This window comes from Neovison vison, chromosome 7 (genome assembly GCF_020171115.1).
Source record: "Neovison vison isolate M4711 chromosome 7, ASM_NN_V1, whole genome shotgun sequence".
In the NCBI taxonomy this organism is placed as follows: domain Eukaryota; kingdom Metazoa; phylum Chordata; class Mammalia; order Carnivora; family Mustelidae; genus Neogale; species Neogale vison.
In genome coordinates, this window is record NC_058097.1 from 190,559,168 (window position 1) to 190,583,618 (window position 24,451).

Genomic DNA, 24,451 nt, shown 5'->3' on the forward strand with positions numbered 1-24,451 from the left:
TCTGGGTTCAAAACTCAGCTTTAGCACCTTCCAGATGTGATTACTTGGGCAAGTTTCTTTTCTTTTCTTTTCTTTTTAATATTTTATTTATTTATTTGACAGAGAGCACAAGCAGGCAGGGAGGCAGGCAGAGAGAGAGGAGGAAGCAGGCTCCCTGCTGAGCAGAGAGCCCAAAGCGGAGCTCCATCCCAGGACCCTGAGATCATGACCTGAGCCGAAGACAGAGGCTTTAACCCACTGAGCCACCCAGGCGCCCCGACTTGGGCATGTTTCTTAACAACTATAAACTTGTTTCAGCACTGTAAAATGTGCCAGTAACAGTATTCATAGGGTTGTTGTGAAGTTTAAATGAGATCATAGTTTTAAGATCTTTGCCTTGTACCAGGAACAAAAGAAGCGATCATTATATGGTAGCTATTATTACTATTTTTATGGGTATTTATTTTTTATTTTTATTATTAAAAAGATTTTATTTATTCATTTGACAGAGAGAGAGACAGCCAGAGAGGGAACACAAGCTGGGGGAATGGGAGAGGAAGAAGCAGGTTTCCCGCTGAGCAGGGAGCCCAACGAGGGCCATCCTGTGACCCTGGGATCATGACCTGAGCTGAAGGCGGACACTCAATGACTGAACCACCCAGGCACCTCAGCTATTATTACTATTAATGTCTTTTGTTTATACAGACGTCTAGATGCTATTATATAACCAGCTGGAACCAAGTTGAGATTATGAGCTAAACCAGAGTGCACAGAAACGGGAAAGGTTTTTCCCTTGGGGGAACTTACATTTCTGGAGGTGACTGAAATAACTGTAATATTTATAACCAGGGTTCTCAACCCTGACTGTTCATAGAACCATCTGGAGAGCAAGTGCTAAAGCAGTATAAAAATCTAAATCAGGATTGGGGGTGGGAGTACAGAGCCCATATCAATTTTTTTCTCTTAAAATAAGCTCTATGCCCATCATGGACCCCAAGATCAAGAGCCACAAGCCAGGGGATTGTGGTTAAGTTGGTTAAGCAACTGCCTTCAGCTCAGGTCATGATCCCCAGGGTCCTGGAATCGAGCCCTGCATTGGTTTATCTATCTATGTATCTTTCTATTTATTTATTTTAAAAAGTGTATTTATTTAGGGGCACCTGGTTGGCTTAGTCGATTAAGCATCTGCCTTCAGCTTCGGTCCAGACCTCGGGATCCTGGGATCCAGCTTCTTCTCCCTCTGTTCCTCCTCACCTCTGCTCATGCTCTCTCTCTCTCTTCCCTCAAATAAATAAGTAAAATATTTTTTTAAAGATATCTTTTTAATATTTATTTATTTATTTATTTGAGTGCAAGAGAGCATGAGAAGAGAGAGGAGCAGAGGGAGAGGAGGAAGCAGCCTCCCAGCTGAGCAAGGAGCCTGACATTGGGCTGGATCCTCGGACTCTGGAATCATGACCTGAGGGACCCAGGTACCCTAAACTCTTTTTTTTTTTAAAGTTTATTATTTTTATTATTATTATTATTTTTTTTTAAATTTTTTTTTTAAGATTTTATTTATTTATTTGACAGAGAGAAATCACAAGTAGGCAGAGAGGCAGGCAGAGAGAGAGAGAGGGAAGCAGGCTCCCTGCTGAGCAGAGAGCCCGATGCGGGACTCGATCCCAGGACCCTGAGATCATGACCTGAGCTGAAGGCAGCGGCTTAACCCACTGAGCCACCCAGGCGCCCTATTTTTATTATTTTTAAGTTTTTTTTTTTTTCCTTAGATTTTGAGAGCGTGGGAGAGAGCACGAGCAAGGGCGGGTAGAGGGAAAGGGAAAAGCAGACTCCACACTGAGCAGGGAGTCCGATCCCGGGCTCCATCCTAGGACCTGAGTGGAAAGCAGATGCCTGACTGAGCCACCTAGGCCGCCCCTATTTTTAAGTTTTTAAGTGATCTCTATACCCAATGTGGAGCCAAAACTCACCACCCTAAGGTCAAGAGTCGCAAGATCTTCTGACTGAACCAGTCACATGCCCCTATTTATTATTTTTTAAATATCTCTACACTCATCGTGGGTCTGGAACTCAGGACCTGAGATCAAGAGACTCATTCTCCTCTGACTAAGCCAGATAGGCACCCCTATCATTTTTTTTTTTTTTTAAAGCTCTTTAGGTTATGCTGGGCACCTATAGCTCAGTCTGTTAAGCGTCTGCCTTTGGCTTGGGTCATGATCCCAAGTCCTGGGGTGGAACCCCATGTCAGGCTCCCTGCTCAGTGGGAGTCTGTTTCTCCCTCCCCCTGCTCTTTCTCTCTCTCTCTCTCTCATTTGCTCACTCTCTCTTAAATAAAGTCTTTAAAAAAGAAAATAAATGTTCTTTAGATTATTCTAATGTTTAGCCAGGGTTGGGTACCACTGGCTTTTGAAGGGGACATATTTTGCTGATTGGCCTCAGAGAAGGTGTTAAGGATCTTGAGGAGGAGTGGGCAAATTACAGCTAAATCACGCCTTTTAAAGGATTCTACAAACAAATTTCAAAGAATATATGAGAGACCATATGTAGACTACATAGCCTGAACTATTACTTGGCTCTTTACAGTAAATTTTACACATATCTAGGCTCAAGGTCAAGAGTCATGTGCTCTACTGTCTGAGCCAACCTAGGGCCCAAAAGTATTATTATACTACATTATTTGATCTTGTGTATTTTACAGAAATAAGTTCATTTAAACCATGAAACCTCATTTACTGGGAGATATATATATATATATATATATTTTTTTTTAAGATTTTATTAATTTGACAGAGAGAGAGAGAGAGAGAGATCACAAGTAGGCAGAGAGGCAGGCAGAGAGAGAGAGGGGGAAGCAGGCTCCCCGTTGAGCAGAAAGCCTGGTGCGGGGCTTGATCCCAGGACCCTGAGATCATGACCTGAGCCGAAGGCAGCGGCTTAACCCACTGAGCCACCCAGGCGCCCCTGGGCTATATATTTTTGTTTATACAGGGTGACATGGGTCATTTGAACAAAAAATTGGTCCTTTGATGGTGGAGTTCTGTGCAGATGTGGAAAGTTACCTTATTCTGGCTTGGCGTTGAGTTACCTATTACAATAAGGTCTCAATTTATGAAAAAACAATATTATAGGACTATCAGTTTCTAGGTACAGACAAAACTGAAAAGAACTGTGAAGGTTAAAGGACACTTTAGAACCTTCTGTTATACTGTGTTCTAGTAGAAAACAATGTACTGGGTTGAGGGAAGTTGGGTAAATTCTGTTACCTACCATGTGAGAGACTTTTTCCCTTTGTTGACTAATTAAATAGAAATTCCATTTAAATGTACATTTCTTCCGGGATACCTGGGTGGCTCAGTGGGTTAAGCCGCTGCCTTTGGCTCAGGTCATGATTCTAGGGTCCTGGGATAGAGTCCCGCATCGGGCTCCTTGCTCAGCAGGGAGCCTGCCTCTCTCTCCTCCTCTGCCTGCCTCTCTGCCTGCTTGTGTGCTTTCTCTCTCTTTCTGACAAATAAATGAATACAATCTTTTTAAAAAAATAAATTTACATTTCTCTCTGCAAGAGGAATGTTGGTGTCAGGCACACCAGAGCAGGCTGGCAACTGAAAGGTGGTCGAAGAATGGAATCTATGGGGATGAATCTTTGTGGTTTGTATGAGCTTCCAGATCTTGCATCCGCTTTTTAAGTTTGTTTTTCTTTACCCCTAAGTGCTCAGTGGAGATTTAGGAGACAACACAGCATGTGGGAGGGATTCGGAATGGGGAAAGAAAAACCAGTAGTGGGACCCCTGGGTGGCGCAGTTGGTTAAACGACTGCCTCCGGCTCAGGGCGTGATCCTGGAGTCCCGGGATCGAGTCCCACATCAGGCTCCCAGCTCCATGGGGAGTCTGCTTCTCCCTCTGACCTTCTCCTCGCTCATTCTCTCTCTCACTGTCTCTCTCTCTCAAATAAATAAAATAAAATCTTAAAAAAAAAAAGAAAAAAAAAAAGAAAAACCAGTAGTGAGCTGGTGAGAGCTGACCCTCAAGCGTAGGACTCAAGCGTGGCAGCAAGAACAAATGGCGGTGGTGACAACGCACTGTGGACACTGCACGACATGGTTTGCAGAACACATTGGCTTTCTTGGCAGGTCACAAAAATCAGTTATAAACCTGGTAAGGATGGTCAATATGAAACTCAACTTGTCATAAATTCCATTATTCACAGGTGCCATCTTATTGTCACAGGTTGGTAAGGTGGGGACCTTATCTTTTGTATCTTGTTACATCAAAAATTGAAGTTTTGCCCTTAGAGTCACCCCTTTATTTTTATCTATCTTTTATTCATTCATTCAGTTTTAGATAGGCTCCACAACCAGTGTGGGGCCCAATGCAGGGCTTGAACTCAAAACCCTGAGATAAAAGACCTGAGCTGAGATCAAGAGTCAGCAGCTCCACGGAGGCACCCATAATGGTAGCTAAGTACTAAAAAAGTAGGGAGCTCTTTTTTCCTTTTTTTTTTTTAGTGGATTGCTCCATTAAATTGTGTCCTCAAGTAGGGGCCATGCTAATCTTCTCTGTATTGTTCCAGTTTTTGGTTTATGTGCTGCCACAGCAACCACAGGAGGGAGTTCTTTTAACTTTGTAATCAGAAAATTTTGAAGTGGAAAAAAACAAGGAATAGCGCTATTATGAGCTATTAAAATATATCACATGGTCTGGGAAAACAAAAACGCAGACCTCAAGTGGAGAGAGAAGTTTAGTGAAAGAATCTCTACCTTCTGCTCTGGTTGGGAACCAAAGTGAAGAAGGTGGAAGAAAATGGAAGCAGAGCTGGGTTGGCTCCAAGATGGGTTAGGTCTTGAACCAAAATACTGACAACAGGAAAAACTGGTCAGGGTCGTGTGAACTGCCACCATGAACAACACAAGTGGGTAAGTTTCTGGAACAGGACCAGGCTCAAAATACTTCTTGTTCTCCAAAATGGCTCAAAGAGGATTTGATTATTTTTCAGACTATGGGTTAGGGTCCATTAAACTCATGAAAACATCAGGGTACATAGTGAGTGTGGATACATGTTCTGTGAGATCTTTCTCTTGGTTTTCTATGTATATATTTGGTTATATAAGTATATTATATATATATATGTCTTGCCAAAGTTAGAAGCTACAGGTTTATAGAGCTCCGGCAGGGTAAGGGCTTTCCCAGTTGCTCATTTCATCAAATACTTCGTATTAATCATGGCACAGCTAAAATGAACAACCATATATCTCAGTTATCTACCAGTAAATGGTACCACAGTGAAGCTCACATTGTTATTTAAAATATATAATGTAAATATGGTATTGACAGTATAAAAAGTAAAGGCTATGGAAAACTCAAGAAAGGTCAAAGGGCATATAAGCAATATACAGATCATTTCCTTAAAAGATAAATTTTAATATACAGAATAAAATCCAAGATTTTGTTTTTCACCTTCCCCAAAATTTGCAGGCATGACTTCTGAATCTGACCAGGAAAGTTTATATTTTGGTCCAATACATTATTACACAAGTAGTATGATCAAGTCCGGCTTGATTATCATAAATCATAGAAGTTAACAGAATTTACCTTCAAAATTGGTTATTCTTATAGATAAAATTTCCAATTTTTTTCTTAGCTAAGAGTTTACTCAACTTTAGCCTCAGAACCAGATTCAAAATAAGGTATCTTCTTTGATAGCTGGTCATCATTTTAGGTTTAATCTATGCAAATTATTTAAAACTTTATTGAAGATCATACAAAAACTCCACAATAAATAATGAAAAGAGTATGCAAAATCATTAGCCTCTGTTTGCAATACAGAAAATACATGTCAGTTCTGGACCAAAATAACTCCATTGAAATACAAAAAGTGATAGGGAAGAATGGAAGGATTTGCAGTGACAGCTTCTGGTGGGTAGCTACAAGCAGCCAACCACCATCAGCTATTTTGGAAAGTGAGGGTGGGTTTTAATTTGCAGATAAAGAATGTCTTCGGTAGTTTAAAAAAATAGAAACTCTAAAAAAGCTTGTGAATCATATACAAAAGCAGCTGTTTGAGACCAAGGTTGAAAACCAGAAATTGTGTGTTAGCACCGCCAGCAAGCACAGGTTCTGTGATTCCTCTGCCCTCCTCTCTTGCGCAGAATGCAGACGTGACGTTGTATACATCATTTACAGGTATAAAAATTGTCCTGGAATACAGGCTTCCTGTAGGGTAAAGTCTTAAGCCCTAAGAGGCACCAAGCGGTTACAAAGGCTAAGCAACCGTCCGGATCACAAGTTCCGACGATATAGTAAATCCCGTGTTGCCTTATCAACTTTTTGCTGGTAGTCCTCCAATTTGTCAAGTATTTTCTGGGATAGCTGTAGGAGAAAAGAAGAGAATCGTTATAGAATAGATCAAGGACTAAAAAAAGACAAAAGTTTTTAAGCACTTTGATTTCATGAACCAGCCTCCCCCTTATAATGATGTTCGCCGCTCTGTTTCATTTACTCAACATTCAGTACAGGGGTCTGCACTGTGACTACTGATAAAATCGGACTTCTCTGTTAAATGCAGTATCCCAATCCTGTTATCCCAATGAGTCTTCTAAACATGCAAATCACACCAGTATTTTTTTAAATTTAAATTCAAGTAGCCAACATATAGTACATCATTAGCTTCAGACGTAGTGTTCAATGATTCATTAGTTGCCTGTAACACCCAGTGCTCATCACAGCATATGCCCTCCTAAATGCCCATCACCCAGCGACCCCCCCACCCCACCGACCCCACCCCAGTATTTTAATAAAAGCATTACAAGCTGTCTTCTGAGAGCCAGAGAGGCTACATCTGGCTTAACTAATCATTTTGTAAAGGGATTGGGCCAGCATGTTAAGGGCAACAAATGGCTTCTGCTCTCCCCTTAATCCTTGAGAACTGAAGAGCAAGCTCTAGGAGTAAGTGGTAGGTAGGACAAGGGCTTATGGAAGATCCACGCCTCACGAGAGGACAGACTTACAGCAATGTTGTGACTATTGGCGCTGTTCTCTCCCAGAGCCTGGAGAAGCTGGTCAATAGAAGAGTAAGGGAGCCACACCATTGGAGCTGTTGCAGACAGTGGAAACTGAAAAGGGAAAATATCTACTATTTGAAGAACATCTCAAAAGCGGACCATTTCTTTCGGGCAGTTAGTTCGCGGGTTTGAGTAACATAAAATTCTTTATTATTATTATTTTTTTTACAATAAGAAATTGCACATACACGCACACGGACACACAATTGTACAACTCCTCCTCCCCACCTTGCTTCTCTTTTCAACTGGGAAACTTGTCCTTTTCTCAGTTAAATCAAATGTAAGTATGTATGTATGTATGTATTTTCGTATGTATTTTTAAATTCATGTCGCCTCTTGTCTTTAAGGAGCCCTAAAGCCTAGTGAGGAAAAATGAACTAAAAAAAAATTCTTAATGTCAATGAATGAGACTATTTACAGTCTGAAACTTAATTCCAATTATCTGGGGAAAAAAGTTTGAGAAAGAGAAAGCTCACCTTTCAGAGTTCTCAATACTTTCCCGAGGTAGCTTAAGAGCTTAGCTTTGTAGTTAACTAGACCTAGATTTTAGACCTGGTTTTTCTATTTACCATCTGTGTGAACTTTGGCAACTTACTAAACCTCTGAGTCTCTGTTTCTTCATGCATTTAAAAAAAAGGTTAAAACAATCTCTCAGAGGTGGCTGTAAGGATTAAACGAGAAAACACTTACAGAGACTCAGCATAGTCTTTGGCACACAGAAAAGAACACTTTGTTTTTAATTACTTAACTCCTCCAAATACTAACTAAAGCTCTATTTCTTTGATGGAGAAAAGTGAAATGTATTCCTGTTTTATAAATAGGAACCTGGAGACCCCTACAGTGTCGGTTCCTGATTGTGGAGAAAACTAGTCGTATAACTACAAAGAGTAAAGGTTAAATCCACTGTCCTATAGTTCAATTTACTTTCACATCCTGACTTTATTAGGAAGATAAAGTCACAATTAAAAAGAAACATGCATACATGCCTACCTCAATTCCAAAGTACTGATGTCCTTTCCCCAATACAGCATCTACATATTCTGAAACCAAATCCACAGCTTCTTCTAAAAGGTCATAGTTTAAGTACAAACGGAGCAACTCAGCAGCATCAACCTTCTGTAAAAAGTCAGAGATTACGAATATCTACCTATTTCCATGTTACCTGGGCAATAACTGAAGAGTGCTGTGTGTCTAATTCCCTGGCATTTATACTTGAAAATATAAGTAAATAAGCATTTGGGTTTCCTCATCTTGGGATAAGGGCTGGATTCCTAAGGGCCCAGTCACTTCTGGGTACCCTGTGAGACTTTATCTTGTTAAGTGGCCTTCCTGCCCTATTTTGTGATCTAAGGCACACTTTATTTATTTATAAATTTTTAAAGATTTTATTTGTCAGAGAGAGAGAGAGGACAGAGAAAGAGCACAAGCAGGGAGAGGGAGAAACAAGCTCCCTGCTGAGCAAGGAGCCCAACACAGAACTGGATCCCAAGACCCTGGGATCATGACCTAAGCTGAAGACAGATGATTATGACTGAGCCACCGAGGCATCCTAGATGCATTTTATTTAACACTTTTCTACTTCAGTTTCCACAGTAGTAGTAAAAGTCAACATACCTTCTCAGAAATACTGAATACTAAAGAGCAATATGTTCACATTATTTTCAGAAATATATGAATGACAAATGCAAAAGAAGTTTAAAGAATTATCAACTTTAAATACCTCAGTTAGGGGCACTTGGGTGGCTCAGTCGGTTAAGTGTCTGCCTTCAGCCCAGGTCATGATCCCAGAGTCCTGGGATCGAGCCCCACATTGGGCTTCTTGCTCAGCAGTGAGCCTGCTTCTTCTTTTCCCTCTGCCTGTCTGCCTGCTACCCACCCTGCTTGTCTCTGTCTCTCTGTGTGTCAAATAAATAAATAAAATTAAAACAAACAAAAAACCAAACCTGAGCTAAATTTGTTTAACTCAGGGTGAAACAACTTTGGTTTGGAAGGGCTCTGCTAATTAGGTAATAACGCTTTCTATATTCTGATTTGATCACAGTCCTTTTACCAGCTTAGCCGCCTTTCCTACTTTCTAACTTAAACAAATAGCACCCCCCCAAAAGGAGATAAACTTTCCTGATTTTAAGCTTTACAGTCTCTTTCCCTACCCTACCCAATGTATTTTAGATATAGTTTTCAAACTTAAGCATGCACTGTATCAAATTACAAACTTGTTAAAGTACAGATTCAGATCCTAGCTCCAGATTAATTTGAATGTTTAAGTGTGGAATGGGGCTCAGGAATCTGTATTTGAAGAAGCCCACTACCCAACTAATTCTGAGGTAGGCAGTCCAAAAATCCAATTTTGACAAAAACTTAAACCCTGTTGTAGTTTTGAAAACTACTCTACTTACTTCTGTGAATTTTTTGAGTAACAGTAAATACTGTGTCACACATATAGTCATTGTTCTAAGTATATACTCATTGTTCTGTTGGCAAATAAGCAGGCATTAATTTAATCACTAACCTGCAGAACTTTAATTCTAAACACCCAGTACTCCATACGGAATTCAAGTTAAGCTATTCTTAGTGTATTTAACTAACACTGAGAAGCTGCCCAAAGCATAGGTCAGTATATATCCATAAATTACCACCTTTTCTTTTTAATCATCTCATGAAATTTATTCTTAATTGTAAAGCTCAGTATCTTACTCTGTACAAATTAAGATACCATTTACCTTGTAACTGTTTATAAGCCAGTTAGGCAGAGGCACTCCATGAGACAAGAGCTTGTTGATTACACAGTGGTGATATAAGTTATTCTGGACTGTGTACCTTTCCAGGTAAGTCGATAATAGTCGCCATGCTTCATCTGTAGCACTTGAAGAAAGCAGAAGGGACTAATGAGTTCTAGATTCTTTTTTTTTTTTTTTTAAAGATTTTACTTATTTATTTGACGCAGAGAGAGAGAGCACAAGCAGTGAGGAGTAGCAGAGGGAGAGGGGAGAAATAGTCGCCTCGCAGAGCAGGGAGCCTGATGTGGGGCATGATCCCAGGGATCATGACCTGAGCTGAAGGCAGAGGTTTAACCAACTGAGCCACTCAGGTGCCCCGAGTTCTAGATTCTTAACAGATATTTACAGCACCATTCAAAGCATGTATTTACAAGGGAAAAAAATCTTTAGAGACTCACAACTGAATTGGTAATATAACTAAATGGCAACTAATATTATTAGGATTAATGTGGTTTAGGGATAGTATTAGAAACCAAATGACTTGGATTCTATTTCTCTCCCACTAACTACATCTTTACTTGACTACACAATTTGACTAACTTCTTTGTTCCAGATCCCTAAAACAGAGAAACTGGCTCAGATCACTGTTTCCAAGCCCAATCAAGCATTAGATTCATGTAAAAGATGAGAGTGATGTATCTGTATTTTAGTAGTGATATTGATGTGCTAATTTAGGGACTGAAAACTAATGTCAGAGCACCTCCAAATTGTAAAATGTTCCAATTCTAAAGCACCAAGCTGTGCAACAGAAATCGTAAATTCTATTAAAGGGAGGGAAGTTTTCTGAAGGTGAAGGTTAGAGAAGGTTTCTAAAGAAGCAGAAGTGCATTCAGTAGACACTAAGAGGGTACATGAGGGAAGTATTTGGAAGGTAAGCCCTTTTGGGGCGGATGAGCACCAGGGCTGTACCTAGACTCCTTAGTGGTGATGACAGATGAGAGCTGATTGGCTGCTAGCCAGGACCATGCTTCTGCCTGCGCCGCCTCGCCTCCCAACTGCAACTTGATGCATCTGCAATGAAAACGTTTCCACACATGGTAAACTGACTTGCTGAAAAGAACCACATTCTTTTGTTACCAAAACCAGAGATGAGATGATAACTTTAGCTCCAGTCTGCTGCACCTTCCTCAGAACCACACAAATGGATGACCTGCAAGGCCACTGGTGTTAGGGGGTCATTTACTTCCAAAGGAAAAATTCTGAAAGTTTAGTATTTAGGTACAAGGCATTATTAAAATGAAGAGAAGACATGCCTTTTCTAAAAAGGACACGACTATTTAGACCACATATCCTACTATCTTGGGGGAATGTGGGGCTAGGGATGCCAAATTTTTGACTTCTCAAGAGAAGCTATAAATGAAGATTTTAAAAAAATTATAATTAACTAAAAGAAATTTTAAAAGGTCACCGTGGTGGGCTAAAAAAACCACTTCTTCAAAGCACAACTGGCTGTGACCACTGGTTCACACTGGGCAGCAGTGCAATATTTCTGCATTAGAAAATGAAGACAACAGAAAGACAATTTTATACATACTTGAAAGCAAGTCCCTCGAAGACTGGCGTTAAGGGGAGCTTAAAGGTCTGACAGAGAGATATGGCAGTGTCAAAAAGGCCAGCCTGAACCAAGAGAGAGACCATCTCCTCTGCTGATGAACTTCCTGTGGAAATCAAAAAGAGTTATTTAGTGGCAAGTGGTGCCTGCCAGTGACCTGAAGTAGCCTCTGGGGACAGGTCTCTCCAAGGAGCAGGAAGAGGTGCTTGGCCCGTCTGGCATGCTGGTCTAGCACACCGTGTCTAGCCTGCTGTCTGTGTCCCCAGACTGCCGTGTGACTACCTGCAACCGCAACTGCCGATGGGTCGTGCTGAGCTAGAGTGAGGCGAATGCGGGCCAAGGAACACTCTTTCTCGAGGTCGCCCAGTTCCAGGATTTCAATCTGCCGATTGGCTAGAAACCAAAGGAAAATATATTCGATTCCCAAAGTGCAAAGGAAGTGTCTATCATCACTGCCTATTAACTCAGCCAGTCAATTCCCACTACACATTAAGTAGTTCAATGTCAATTCCAAAGGCACCGGAAGGAAATGGCAGGGGGGAGAAGGAGGACTCCATAAAAGTGAACTTAAAAATAAAGCAACACCCTGTTTCCAGCATACAGCTCGGTTAAATCAAGCTACTCCAGTAAAAACAGCTGCAGCTGAGGAGATGCTTACATTGTGTTTTGCACAGAATATCATTTAACTATTACAACTCAGAAATGCTGTTACTGGGTCAGAAAGAAAGGAACATGCCCACAGTGAGAGAAGCAGAATTAAGGGTTGGTGTGTCCAACCCCAGAGCAGTGTTAGGGTTGGTATGTCCTAGAGCCCAAGCTCTTTAAGGAGGAATATCATGTCTCCATGGTGATATCCAAGGAGCCTGCTGAAACAAGTTTGATACTATGCTGATTTAAATACAGCAAACAACACTCTTTTTAAAGCATTTTCATTTCTCATATAGCCATATGAAGTTTTCAAAGAGCAACCAGACAATTTTTAGCAGATTAAAATACTGAAAATAAGCTAAAAGAAACGTTACAGTATTTTTACACTGCTCTACATGTTACAATCACTATATAAAACCACACATTTAATACAGATAATACTATAACACAGCTACATAATTACTGCTTAAGCCAAGAATCCACAGGAGACCCCCAACTCACTTGGAGCAGCTGTGCATTCTCCATCATGATTCCTCTTAGGGGATGCTCCAGGACGATCATACTGAGAAGACAAAACAAGTGATTAAAAGTTAATGAAAAGTTGAGAAGTTAGTATAGTTGACCCCTGAACAACATGAGGGTTAGGGACGCCAATGCCCTACATAGTTGAAAATTTGCATATACCTTCTGACTCCTCCAAAAACTTAATACTTAATAGCTTGCTGTTGTCTGGATGCCTTACCAAGAACATAAACTCTCATTAACATATATTTTTATGTTATCTGTATTATATGCTGTATTCTCACAATAAAGGAAGCTAAAGAAAAGAACATGTTATTCAAAAAATTGTAAGAGAAATACATTTATATTTTTAAAAAGATTCCTTAAAAATTTATTTATTTAGACAGAGGATGTGTGAGTGGGGGCAGAAGGAGAAGGAGAGGGAGAATCACAAGCAGACGCTGCGCTGAGCCCAACGCGGAGCTCAACCCCATGAATCTGAGATCATGACCTGAGCTGAAATCAAGAGTCTGGCACCTGACTGAGGCACCCAGGCGCCCCTACATTATTCCATTTATTGAAGACAACTGTGTTTAAGTGGACCTGCGCAGTTCAAACTCGTGTTGCTCAAGGGTCATCTGTATCTAATTTTGATATTACTAACTCAGTATTTGTGATCCAGAGCTTTCATGCTTAAATTCTCTCTACATAAATTATGTTTATTTCAACTAGCATGGCACTTACAAAGGTTCTGTAACTATGGAGTTGTTTGCCAAGTTGACCCACTTAGCTAGTTCTAACAGTTACTGGGTCTAAGGATGTTGACTTAACCTCCATATAAACCACCTGATCTTCCTTGGTTCCAGAGTTATATTCTCCACCACAGACCCTGGGAAACAGCCTACTACATGCACGAATGATATACAACATGAGTAGCTGCACATATATGACGCCATCAGCATTTTTAAAAAGTGTAAAACAGTTATGTGTAGATGGAATGAACAAAAATGAATGAAATAAAAGCAGCTACCATTTACTGAGCACTTTTTGCAGGCCAGGCACTGTCACTGTTCTAAGCACTCTACATGAATTACCTCATTTAATACCCAAACAATCCTATAAGGCAGATATCATCACCATGATCATTCCTATTTTATACAAGAGGATAATTGGGTAGCAAAAAATTAAGTAATTTGCTTGAAGTTAGGTCTAACTCAAAACCATTCTGCAAGTACTTCTTCCAACAATAATTCTAAACTTGAGAACTAAAGGGGTGGTAATATATAACAAAGGAATTGCTGCAAAAATAGATGAAGTTCATAAATATCCCAGCAGAAATTTTAAACAAAATGAAACAAAACGAGGTGATAGTTTCAAAAGGACCAAGCCAAGTTAAGTGAAATACTCCCCAAACTCCAAGGTGGAAAGCTTTCATACCACTGCACCAGATGCTGGGTGTACAATCCATGCATATTCTGGACGAATAAGTCGTAAACAGTTAACAGCAGCCAAGTAACAGTTGCCTTGTTTCTCAAGTCCCCGCAGAGTTCGAACCTCTCTGCCAAGACGCATTCCGTACTCAAACATCACTGTACCAGCTAGGAGGCAATAATAAATTAAACATCAGAATTTCAAAAATGTGTTTTAGAGGGATGCCTGGCTGGCTCGGAAGAGCATATAGCTTTCAAGTTTCAGCTCCATGTTGGGTGTAGCGATTACTTAAAAAAATAAAATCTAAAAAAAATGTTTTAGAAACTTTGTTATACTTACCAAATATTAAAACGTAAAACAAAACTGATTTAACTTAAAACCACACAAAAATCATGTGTTGGTGAGGATGTGGAAAATCTGGAACCGCTGTACTCTGCTGGTGGGAATGTAAATTGATGTAGTGGCTATATAAAACAGTATGGCAGAACCTCAAAAAATTGAAAATGGGACTACCTTGTGATCAGCAATTTCACTTCTGGGCATAAAGCCTGAAAACTGAAAGCAGGGTCTTGAGGGGATACTTGTATGCCCTTGTTCACAGCAGCCATTACTCATAATGGCCAAGATGGGGGCAATCCAACTGTCTATTGATGGATAAACAAAATGTGACATATACATATAAAAGAAGAAGGAAGCAATTCTGTCACATACTATAACATGGATGAATTTTGAAGATTATTAGGCTAAGTGAAATAAGCCAGTCACAAAAAGACAAATAAGGTATGATTCCAGTAGCCAAATTCACAGAGACAGAAAGTAGAATGATAGTTGCCAGGGGCTGGAGGAAGTAGAAATGGGAAGTTGTTTAATGAGTTTAGTGTTTCCATTTTGCAAGATGAAATTGGTTACACAGTAATGTGAATATACGTAACACTACTGAACACTAAAAATTGGTTGTTATTTATGTGAATTTTATTACAATTAAAAAAAGAAAAAATCTGTAAATGTTATTTCTGACATTCATTCATTCATTCCATTTTTTTAAAGATTTTATTTATTTGAGAGAGAGGAGAGAATGAGAGAGAGCAAGCATGAGAGGAAGGAAGTCAGATGGAGAAGCAGGCTCCCTGCTGAGCAGGGAGCCAAATGTGGGACTGGATCTGGGAATCCAGGATCATGACCGGGGCTGAAGGCAGTCGCTCAACCAATTGAGCCACCCAGGCGCCCCACTCATTCATTTTAAAAGTGATCAACACCCAACATGGGGCTTGAACTCATGATCCTGAGATCAAGAGTTGTAAGCTCTACCAACTGAGCCAGCCAGGTGCCCCTACTTCTAACTTTTAGATACTACATTCCCAGAGAGTACAAAAGACTAGAGTCCTAGTATCAGCCAAATTTTTACCTAATTCCACCCAGTGCAGCCAAGAAATGTTTGGATGCTCTGCTCATGAATGAATTATCTTTACAATACTTGAGTCACACGGGCTGAGTGAGATACTGAAAAACACCTTGTTCTGAGGCAGCACGAGACTCCAGAAACCAAACGGCATTTAACATTTCTTTTAGTTTTTTTTTTTTTTTTAAGATTTTTAAAATTATTTATTTGACAGACAGCGATCTCAAATAGGCAGAGAGGCAGGAACGGGGGTGGGGGCGGGGATGGAGGCTCCCTGCCCAGCAGAGAGCCTGACACGGGGCTTGATCCCAGGACCCTGGGACCATGACCCGAGCTGAAGGCAGAGGTTTTAACCCACTGAGCCACCCAGGCGCCCCTTTCTTTTAGTTTTTAAATGAAATTATTTTTCATTCCAACAGTTTTTAAATTCATATAATTTTACTTAAAATGAAATTGACGGGGCGCCTGGGTGGCTCAGTAAGTTAAGCGTCTGCCTTCGGCTCAGGTCACGATCCCAGGGTCCTGGGACAGCCCCGCGTCGGGCTCTCTGCTCAGCGGGAAGCCTGCTTTGCCCTCTTCTCTTACCTGCCATCCCCTCTGCTTGTGCGCTCTCTTTGTCAAATAAATAAATAAAATCTTAAAAAAAAAGAAATTGACTTGACTTTCCCCCACCAACAAATGTTTCCGAGTGCCTGCCATATTAAGATATTTTTTTAGAAGTACAAGTCTTGCTCCAGAAAGATCTGAATATTAATTCAGCTAAAGTGGTTTTTTTTTTTAACATTTTATTTATTTATTTGAGAGAGAGAAAGCACAAGCAGGGGCAGAGGAAGAGAGAGAGAGGGTGAAGCAGATTCTCTGCTGAGTGGGAAGCCCAATGTAGGGTTCCATCCCAGGACCCAAAGATTGTGACCAGAGCCAAAGGCAGATGCTTTAACCGACTGAGCCACACAGGCACTTCCAATTAAAGTGATCTTAACCAGGTTGATGTAATGGATATTGCTATTGTAAAAACAGTGAGAGATCTATAATCATCTACATATCCCCTCTGTATGAGTCAAGAATATAAGGAACATGCAAACATGTTTCACCATTAGGAAAATTAAGAACAAGGTTTATTAATTACTTCCATCTATTCTTTCAATGAAAATCAGCAATAAACCTTATGAAAAGTTCTCTGAGTGAAAACGGTAAAAAATATTAGTTCCAAGGGAAATCCACAGTGGTTATCTCGTAAAATGTGATCTTAAAACAGACATCCAATCCCTTTGCATTTTAGCTCTTCTTTCTTTTTTCTCCATCTCAAAGATTTTACTTTTTTTTTAAAGATTTTGACAGACAGAGATTGTAAGTAGGCAGAGAAGCAGGCAGAGGCAAGGGGAGGGGGAAGCAGGCTCGCTAGTGAGCAGAGAGCCCAACACACGGAGCTGGATCCCAGGACCCTGGGATCATGACCCTAGCCGAAGGCAGAGGCTTTAACCCACTGAGCCATCCAGGCACCCCCATTTTAGCTGTTCTGATAAAGACTTCATTAATCATCATACAAGTCCAAACTAAGATCCAGTCTTTTTTTCTTCTTTGAAAGATTTTATCTATTTATTTGACAGAGATCACAAGTAGGCAGAGTGGCAGGCAGAGAGAGAGGGGGGAAGCAGGCTCTCTGCTGAGCAGAGACCCGATGTGGGGCTCAATCCCAGGACCCTGGGATCATGACCTGAGCTGAAGGCAGAGGCTTTAACCCACTGAGCCACCCATGTGCCCCCAAACTAAGATACATTCTACAAAAATGACTGGCCTGTCTGTACTCTTCAAAAATATCAAAGACGGGGCACCTGGGTGGCTCAGTGGGTTAAGCCGCTGCCTTCGGCTCAGGTCATGATCTCGGGATCCTGGGATCGAGTCCCACATCAGGCTCTCTGCTCAGCAGGGAGCCTGCTTCCTCCTCTCTCTCTCTCTCTCTGCCTGCTTCTCTGCCTACTTGTGATCTCTCTCTGTCAAATAAATAAATAAAATCGTTAAAAAAAAAAAAAATCAAAGACATCAAAAGGCAAAGTCAGACTAAAAGAATTGTTCCAGATTAAAGGAGACTAAAGACATGACAAATAAATGCAATATGTGATTCTGGACCAGGGGGTAAGGACGGTATGGGAGGAATGTGCTATTAAAAAAAAAAAATCACATTAGCATATTTATAGTTAATTCATGAAATTAGTTATATTTCCTTAATCTGATAATTGTATTGAGGTTATCTAAGAAAACGTCCTTAGCAAATGCATCTTAAGCATTTATACATCGAAACAAGAGTCTAGGGCGCCTGGGTGGCTCAGTGGGTTAGGCCGCTGCTTTCGGCTCAGGTCAAGATCTCAGGGTCCTGGGATCGAGTCCCGCGTCGGGCTCTCTGCTCGGCAGGAAGCCTGCTTCCTCCTCTCTCTCTCTGCCTACTTGTGATCTCTCTCTGTCAAATAAGTAAATAAAATCTTAAAAAAAAAAAAAAAAAAAAAAGAAACAAGAGTCTACAACTTACTCTCAAAACAATCAGCAATAAGATACGGGCAATAGCAAGCTGGCACAAGAACTTAAAACCAGCCACAAAAATTCCAGATGCCTCTAGTAAAAGTGCATTTCTTTTAATATCAGACAGAAGATATAGATAGAATGACATCTCACTGAAGATTCCTAAAGAATGTTCTAGAATGGGATAAGTGCATGTCTTTAAGGCTAGCAGGTAATCCTCAAAAGGGTGAAGTTAATCTTGTAAATAAACATAATTTCCCCAAACGCCTATAGAGAACATTCATTCAGGGGTGAAAATAAGGTAAAAATTAAGTCAAACAGCATTTTTATAAAACATGATTAAACTGCTAAGGTTGCCCCTAACAAATTGGCTTCAACTGCTCACCCTTTCGGTAATTGTGGCGAAAGACGTGAAAGGCATAGAGGAGCTCGTAGTAATTGTGAGTCATAAGGTCCACAGCCCGTGCGCGTGATTCAATTATTGCCACAACCTAACGAAGGGGAAGCAATCAGATATCCAAGTTAGTAGGGAGCATGACAACCGCCATAGCTGTGTCCAGTATCAGCGGACAACTAAAATTACCTCGTTGTGCAGATTCACATAAGGAAACTCTACAAGATCCTGTAGCTGTGAGCGTTCACAAAGAACTACCACCAGCTGCCGCAGACAATCTAACTGCCTACGAGGAAAAAAAAAAAAAGGGACATGAGGACAAACTGTCTCAGTGGATTAAACAAGGCTGGTAAATTTTTAAAAAAGTCTTTAAAAAAGACTGAGCTTGACTACCTGCTAGAATCAGGAATTTGGGTTAAGGCTTCATATGCTTGGCTATTGTGACCCAAATCCAAATGATGTTTGAAAATGCATGTCCTCAAGGTAGCCTAAATGTCAAATAGAGCGAAAAAGAACAATGGCAATTAAAATGCCACATCCATGCCAAATCCGAAGGGAAATAACTAGATTATAGTTAGTTCTTACCTGGCTTTTCCAGTCACCACCGACTTCAGTTAATATTGATGAAGCCAACTGAATAACCAGCTCAGGCAAGCCAACAACATCTAGTAGACGCAAAACCTGAGGAGAAACAGGAGTTTCCATTAAAATTAATATGGTAGTGCACTTCAAACTGAAATAGGAATTAATCAGATAACTAGTTAAGATGAAGATTAAATCAAAGACGTCGACTACAAGACAGGATTATTTGGTTACTATTTGACTTTCCTTTAGGGGCGCCTGGCTGGCTCAGTCGGAAGAGCATGCGACTCTTGATCTCGGGGTCGTGAGTTCGAGCCCCACGGTGGGTGTAGAGATTACTTAAAATAAAGAAATAAAATTAAAAAAAAAAAAAAAAAAAAAAAAGACTTTCCTTTAGATTCTACTGTCAAATAACAGGCTGTAAAATTTCCTATTGGGTCTTTTACGTTCGATGTTTAGTACACAGTGGGTACTCAGTATTTGTTAAAGGAACACACTATATTTCACTGCTAGTAACTATTTAGTAACGCCTAGTAACTAGTAACTAAAGTAGTAACTCCTAGTAACTGTTTAGGTCACAGATGAATTTAAAGCCCAGAAAATAAATTGCCACCATAGCCTTACAAACCCCTGAAGAGAATAATGTTTGAGATAATCCATTTCTAAACAAGATAGAACAGTGCTCTTCAAACTTTTTTGATTGCCCACTCTATTAACAATATCTGTGTACACATGTGCACATGTATTATACTTATGTACACACAGCTCTCTAATTTATGTTTAACACACTCAGCATATGAATTTATAGAAGATGAAATAGATAAAAATAATTTTGAATTATTTTTATTAGTACTTATTTATTCTTTTCTTTATTAATAATATAAAACACCTTTGTGTTTTGGGTGCTTAGTTTTTATTTTGTACTTTTTCTTGAAATATAACATATATTTAGGAATGTACATAAATTCTAGATACATAGATGATTAAATGTTCATAAAGTAAACATATCCATGTAACAATCACCTAAAATAAGAATTAAAACATAGCAGCATTCCAAAGCTCCCAGATGACTCCTTCCAGCTTCTTCTGACTTTTACTTGTTCTGTTTTTTTTTTTTTTAATTTTATTTATTTATTTGACAGACAGAGATCACAAGTAGGCAGAGGGAGAGGAGGAAGCAGGCTCCCCGCTGAGCAGAGAGCACGATGTGGGGCTCGATCCCAGGACCCTGGGATCATGACCCGAGCCGAAGGCAGGGGCTTTAACCCACTGAGCCACCCAGGCACCCCTACTTGCTCTGTTTTTAATTTCATGGAAATCGAATCTTATGGTATGTATTTTTTTGTGTTTCTCTTACTTTGCTTAACATGTTTATAAGACTGATCTGTTACTATACGCAGGATTTCCTTTCATTGCTGTGGTATTCCATTCAAAGAATATACCATAATTTATCAATCCATCCAGTCAATGGACACTTGAATTTCCAGTGTATGAGTTTTATAAATACCTGCCTGGATCATAATTGCACATCGTTTTGGTAAATATGTACATTTTCTGGATATAGTCAGAATTGGAATAACTAGGTCACAGGGTGTATCAATGATTGCAGCTAGTAAATATTAAGTTTTTCTTCTTAAAGATTTTACTCATTTATTTGTTAGAGAGAGAGAGATGGCACAGCAGGGGGAGCAGCAGGCAGAGGGAGAAGCAGGCTTCCCACTGAGCAGGGAGCCTGATGTGGAATAGACCCCAGGACCCTGGGATCATGACCTGAGCCAAAGGCAGATGCTTAACCAACTGAGCCACTCAGGCAACCCCAACATTTTTTCAAAGTAGTTATAACCAATTCATACTCATTACAGGTGATTAGGATACATTTAATGCCTTGGTAATTTTCTTTCCTTTTTTTTTTTTTTTTGGAAGATTTTATTTATTTATTTATTTGAGAGAGAGAGAGAGAGAGCGAGCGAGCGAGCAGGAGCAGAAGGGACGAGAGGGAGAAGCAGACTCCCAGCTCAGCAGGGAGCTGCACGTGAGACTCGATCCCAGGACCCTGGGATCATGTCAAAGGTAAAGGCAGACACTCAACCTACGGAGCCACCCATGTGCCCAATAATTTTCATGGTTTCATATTATCTTGAGTTGACATTTTAATTCAAGGTACACTTACTTATATTTTAAAATAGCATTCCTGAGAAGTCCAACTGTTATCAGCTGATTCTTGTCAGTTCTGATTATAGACTGTTACTGTTTTTACATTGCAATATGGCTGATGAAGAGCCTGTATCAAAGGGAGAAGTATCAGCCCTACATTGTCCTCATTTGCTTGTACTTTCTTAGTCTGGCTTCTCTGAAGGAATTTTTAAAAAAATTATGGAGGTGATTTTTATTAAAATGAAGCAATATCATGTATAAATCAATTTAACTGGGAAAACATAATTTACTGAAATCAAATGAACTAGCGTAGATGCCCCTCTAAACGCATGTCCCAGCTATGACACCCTCCCTCTCTCTTCAGATATCTACCTTGAGACTAAATGACAAGTGACCACGTGGTAAAGGACCACATAAGAGCACCAGAGTTGATCCTTATATTAAATATTAGCATATCTTTTTTTTTTTTTTTTTGAGTTTTATTTATTTGACATAAGCAGAGGGAGTGGGAGAGGGAGAAGCAGGCTTTTGCTCACTAGGCAGCGAGCCCGATGTGGGGTTCGATCCCAGGACCCTGGGATCATGCCCTGAGCTGAAGGCAGCTGCTTAACTGACTGAGCCACTCAGATGCCCGAAACATTAGCATATCTAAATTTACTTCTTTTGTGAGAGTTCTAGTATTTTCTTCCCAAGGCCCACTTTGGGGTCCATTGGAGCAGTGATTTTTCATGTTTTCTGAATCAGTAAGTTTCTTGTGATGAAAACTACAGAACTTCTCCACAGAAAAAATACAAGCATCATTTTGCACACAGTTTCAGGGGATTTACCAATTCCTCAAATTTAGCCAGCCTTGATTAAAACTGCTTAGAATTAGGGGTGACCGGCTGACTCAGTTGGTGGAGTGTGCAACTTTTGATCTTGGGGTTGTTGAGTCTGAGCCCCACAGTGAGTGTGGAGATTACTTAAAAACAAAAACCCTGGGGCGCCTGGGTGGCTCAGTCAGTTAAGTGACCAAGTCTTGATTTCAGTTCAGGTCATGTCCTCAGGGTTGTGAGATTGAGCCCCTTGGCAGGCTCCATGCTGAGCCTGCTCAGCGTCCCTACCCTGCTCACGTGCTTTCTCTCTCCAAAATAAATAAATAAAATAAATCTTGAAAAAATCCTTAGAATTCAAAATAATTTTCTCATCAGAAGGATGTGGATGGTTATTAAGAGCTATAAATCTATTCCAGTAAAAATTCATCTAGCTTGCGGTGCTGGTTGGCTCAGTCAGTATAGCATGTAACTCTTGATCTCAGGGTCATGAACTCAAGCCTCACAATGGGTGCAGAGCTCACTTTAAAAAAAAAAAAAATCATTTGTCTCTTTTACAAGCAAGGAACAAAATGGTTATGCCTGTCTCTGTCGCATTTTTCTTTTTGGTGGGAAATTCAGGTAACAACAAATAGTTACCTAAAGCCTAAACATCAAGCATGGTTAAATGTTGTGGTCACAGATACAGAGACTTCAAAGAAATGAGGCTTGAGGCTTGACTCTCTGGGAAAAGGGGAACAACAGGTAGAAAGCTCTTGAGGGTAACAGAGTGTACGCCTGGATTGCATGAGATAGTAAGCACACCACTCTTTCTAGAACTAAATGACCAGAGAAAAAACTGACGGGAAGAAAGGTCAGGAGGGACACCGAGGTCCAAATCTTAAACTAAGGCTAAATACAGTATTCCGAGTTAATTCCTTGAGCTTTAGGCAAGACTAGTATCAATAAAGTTCTGATGACCAGGTTAATAAACTGGTATCATGATGGGAATTTCACTTAAGTTAGAAACACTTACCTATTTTATTAAAATACACATTTCTTTAATTTCTCCAGGCAAATTCGTTTCTCTTCTCTTGGAAGTTCAGGGAACGATTAAGTTTTAGTACATTACTTTTCTTCCCAAATATCAAAACAAGGATTTCAGATACATTTTTACACAGGGTGGTTTGAGAAGGAACAAACCACATCATAATGTACCTTATCATAATACTGCATCTTGGGGGTGGACACAATCTCCCCATCCTCTGAGCGAATCAAGCGATCCAAGAACTCCTCTTTGCCCACCTCAGATGCTGCATGGCGGAAGCAATCCAGAGCCTGGAGAAATAAAAGAATATAAAATGACTTACAATGAACTGTTCTAGCTGCTTAAAAGTCACCGGTGTGGAGGATGGGGGAGGGGAGCGCGGGGTGGGGGAAGGGCGGGCTGGTTTCAGGTGCTAAAGAAAAGCCAAAAAAGAAAAAAGAAAAATTAAGACTTGGCAACATTTACAATGTCTGCCATTCTAAATTCTATTTGACACATTATTTAATATTTTTATTTAATCTATCTCACTTTTTAACTTAAATGCTATTAAAAAGTTAACTTTAATAAGAAAATTGACGGATAAATATACAGTAGCATAGTAACATGTTAACATTTGCAGAATTTGAGTGGTGAGTATATGATTGTTTAAGTGCGTAAACTTTCCTGCATGTTTGCAAATTTACATAAACAGGATGTCAGGGAACAAATCAGAAAGGTAAACTTTTGGGCGCCTGGGTGGCTAGGTGGGTAAGCCTCTGCCTTCGGCTCAGGCAATGGTTTCAGGGTCCTGGGATAGAGCCCCACATCAGGCTTTCTGCTCGGCAGGAAGCCCCGCCTCCCTCTCTGCCTACTTGTGATCTCTGTCTAATAAATAAATAAAGTCTTAAAAAAAAAAAGAAAGGTAAACTTCCATAATGAGGATGAGAAAGCAGCTTAAAATTAAAAAAGTATATGATGAGGGCGCCTGGGTGGCTCAGTGGGTTAAAGCCCCTGCCTTCAGCTCAGGTCATGATCTCAGGGTCCTGGGATCGAGTCCCGTATCGGGCTCTCTGCTCAGCAGGGAGCCTGCTTCCTCCTCTCTCTCTCTGCCTGCCTCTCTGCCCACTTGTAATCTCTCTCTGTCAAATAAATAAATAAAAAATCTTAAAAAAAAAAAAAGTATATGATGAAAACATGTAGCTGAGTAATAAATTTGATTCACAAAATTCATCCCTAAAAACACCAACACAGCGGCAAAAGGATTTTAATGCCTTCTTCTTCATGTTTTCCCATGTTCTAACTAATTTGCAAAGCACATGAAAGCTGAACAATCCCCATATAGCTCTTGCTGGTACTAATCGTCTTTATTCTTATCTAGAGGATTCCACACCTCCCATCCCTCTAACCTAGTTAAATGGAGACTGTGTCCTCTTTGCACTGAAGTTGGTTCATCATTCAAATGCAATTTACCTTCTGTCCCTCTCCTGTAACCAGGTAGCACCTTCCCAGCATAAATCGACAGGAACCAACATTGACTTGACACCAGGGACGTAGCAGTTGAATATAATCCTTAAAGGCATAAAAGGTGCTTTCTGATTAGAAAATAAATATAAGGAGATAACCACTCCCAAGTTCTTCAAAGAGGGA

The 24,451-nt window shown here is 40.2% G+C and overlaps 1 protein-coding gene and 1 non-coding gene across 2 annotated transcripts in view; both read right to left on the reverse strand.

The window, feature by feature from the left end:
- Positions 1-4,471: 4,471 nt before the first annotated feature.
- LOC122914838 lies at positions 4,472-4,573 on the reverse strand. The gene has a single exon (XR_006385907.1). It is a non-coding gene; the product is annotated as a U6 spliceosomal RNA (small nuclear RNA).
- Positions 4,574-5,370: 797 nt separating this feature from the next.
- Positions 5,371-24,451, reverse strand: part of NUP160 (nucleoporin 160) — a 54,043-nt gene continuing 34,962 nt past the window's right edge. The window contains exons 22-36 of the mRNA XM_044259311.1: positions 24,275-24,373; positions 22,996-23,115; positions 18,836-18,931; positions 18,644-18,738; positions 18,440-18,536; positions 18,242-18,347; positions 13,950-14,110; positions 12,513-12,573; positions 11,646-11,756; positions 11,346-11,469; positions 10,721-10,822; positions 9,755-9,896; positions 8,025-8,150; positions 6,981-7,085; positions 5,371-6,342 (exon numbers count right to left, since the gene is read on the reverse strand). Coding sequence (XP_044115246.1) covers positions 6,253-6,342; positions 6,981-7,085; positions 8,025-8,150; positions 9,755-9,896; positions 10,721-10,822; positions 11,346-11,469; positions 11,646-11,756; positions 12,513-12,573; positions 13,950-14,110; positions 18,242-18,347; positions 18,440-18,536; positions 18,644-18,738; positions 18,836-18,931; positions 22,996-23,115; positions 24,275-24,373 — 1,635 coding nt within the window. The 3' untranslated portion in view covers positions 5,371-6,252. The remainder of the gene's footprint in view (positions 6,343-6,980; positions 7,086-8,024; positions 8,151-9,754; positions 9,897-10,720; positions 10,823-11,345; positions 11,470-11,645; positions 11,757-12,512; positions 12,574-13,949; positions 14,111-18,241; positions 18,348-18,439; positions 18,537-18,643; positions 18,739-18,835; positions 18,932-22,995; positions 23,116-24,274; positions 24,374-24,451) is intronic.